Source organism: Penaeus monodon, chromosome 22 (assembly GCF_015228065.2).
Source record: "Penaeus monodon isolate SGIC_2016 chromosome 22, NSTDA_Pmon_1, whole genome shotgun sequence".
Lineage (NCBI taxonomy): Eukaryota > Metazoa > Arthropoda > Malacostraca > Decapoda > Penaeidae > Penaeus > Penaeus monodon.
In genome coordinates, this window is record NC_051407.1 from 27,998,051 (window position 1) to 27,999,759 (window position 1,709).

Sequence of the window (1,709 nt, forward strand, 5' to 3'; positions counted from 1 at the left end):
CCCCTCCATATAGAAGTCTTCTTTTCTGTGAAACTATAATCAAAGGATAAAAAGGATTAGATGTGAAAAAAAAAAAAATAATGATGATGTAGTAAATGTTAATGAAATGTTGAAAGAAACCCAAGTTGTGAATGGAGATATTAGTCAGAAAACCTTCATAACAGCAGACTCAATGCATTTTCATATTTCATTTGTCTTCATATATTCCCCGTTTTTCTTTCTAGAGCCATGAATCTCGTTTGGCTGACATGGCTGAGGAGAGAACAAGAAGACAGGAAGAAAAGGCAGCAAAGGAAATGGCAGCTCAGGAGAGAAGGAAAGCTCTTGAAGCAGAGAGACAGGTAAAGCAAAAGAAAGAATGGATGAAAAAAAGAGGAAATTCTATAAAACTTTTCTATATAATGTGTGTTAAAGAGTTAGTATTCCAAGTGACTATAGGAAATTAGCAAAGTTGGATGGTTTTATCCGGTATTCATTATATTTGCAACAAAATGTTACCCAAGGCTCGTATGGCTGAACTTTGTGAGAAGCGGAGAAGACGATGTGAACGCATTGACCGGAGACAGGCTGAGCGGCGAGAGGAGTTGCTGGAACAGGCGAGGGAGAAAGCAAGAGACCGAGAAGAGAGATTGTCTGCACTTCAGCAAGTAAGCATTACAAGCTAACTTTTTTTAAGACTGATAAACATTTGAAATGTTAAACCCTGTTATCTAACAGGGTTGCACTATATGGAAAGTCAGATAGTAAATAATTTCTTCCTGTTTTCCTGCCCATACTGTTATCCATTCTATCTATGAGACTTAATTCAGCAGTACACATCACCATTTCATTATATATATGTATATTTTTTTTTACTCAGTCAACGATAATAATTCTTCATATATCTGTCACAAATGTGGATCTCCGTCTGAGTTTGGTGGAGTGGGCTGACTGCCACAGTTTGTAGTGTTGGGTAAAGGTGGTATTACACAAGCACCTTTTCTGCTAGATTTTGCCACCATTCTTCCACTGCCAAACCGTGCTGGTGTGCTTCCTTATTCTAGTGCCAGCATTCTTTCATACGGCTAGTATACCAGAAAATACTTAAGTGTCCTTCACTATTTTATCTGATATTCTAAAAACTTCATACTTCTTATCTTCAAATATATTGCTAATAATTGCATAGATTAAAAAAATTGCAGTTTGCAAATTATGAGTGGAAATAAAAAGAAAACTTGACAGAACCTTTCTAGTCTAGGAACCATCATTTCTTAGTTGATCTTAATATATCTGACATTAAACACTGTAAAAGGATATCACCAGCCCTTTACAAATATATGCTCCTTTATATTTTGCCATTCCTGTTTAATTCCTTACTTTGTTTAAGAAAATCCTGATTGTCATTGAAAAAGAATTTGTCGGTCCAAATGGCACTTGCTTATGTTCTATTTTTTCTCACTGAAGCTATGAAACTCATTTGATAGGGGGACAGCATGCTTTCAGCTGGATAGAGTATCATACAGGATATCCTATGTAAGAAGAATTGAATAAATGTATGTCGGTCCAAATCTCTTGAGTTATGTTCTCATTTCTTTCATCTCACCAGAAACAGAAAGGGACAGAGTTAGTGAGGATAGAGGCGGAAGTCAGTGACGGCATAAAAATTTGACAGTTGTCAGGGGCTTGAGTCTTCATCATGAAAATTCAGGTGTACGATAAATTCAGGTATC

The 1,709-nt window shown here is 36.3% G+C and overlaps 1 protein-coding gene across 1 annotated transcript in view; it reads left to right on the top strand.

The window, feature by feature from the left end:
- LOC119587069 (S phase cyclin A-associated protein in the endoplasmic reticulum-like) overlaps window positions 1–1,709 on the top strand; it is a gene marked incomplete at its 5' end in the record, with an annotated part of 62,059 nt that overhangs the window by 52,487 nt on the left and 7,863 nt on the right. Inside the window, 2 exon segments of the mRNA XM_037935816.1 lie at window positions 225–341; window positions 504–647. Of these exon segments, the coding sequence (XP_037791744.1) occupies window positions 225–341; window positions 504–647 (261 nt within the window).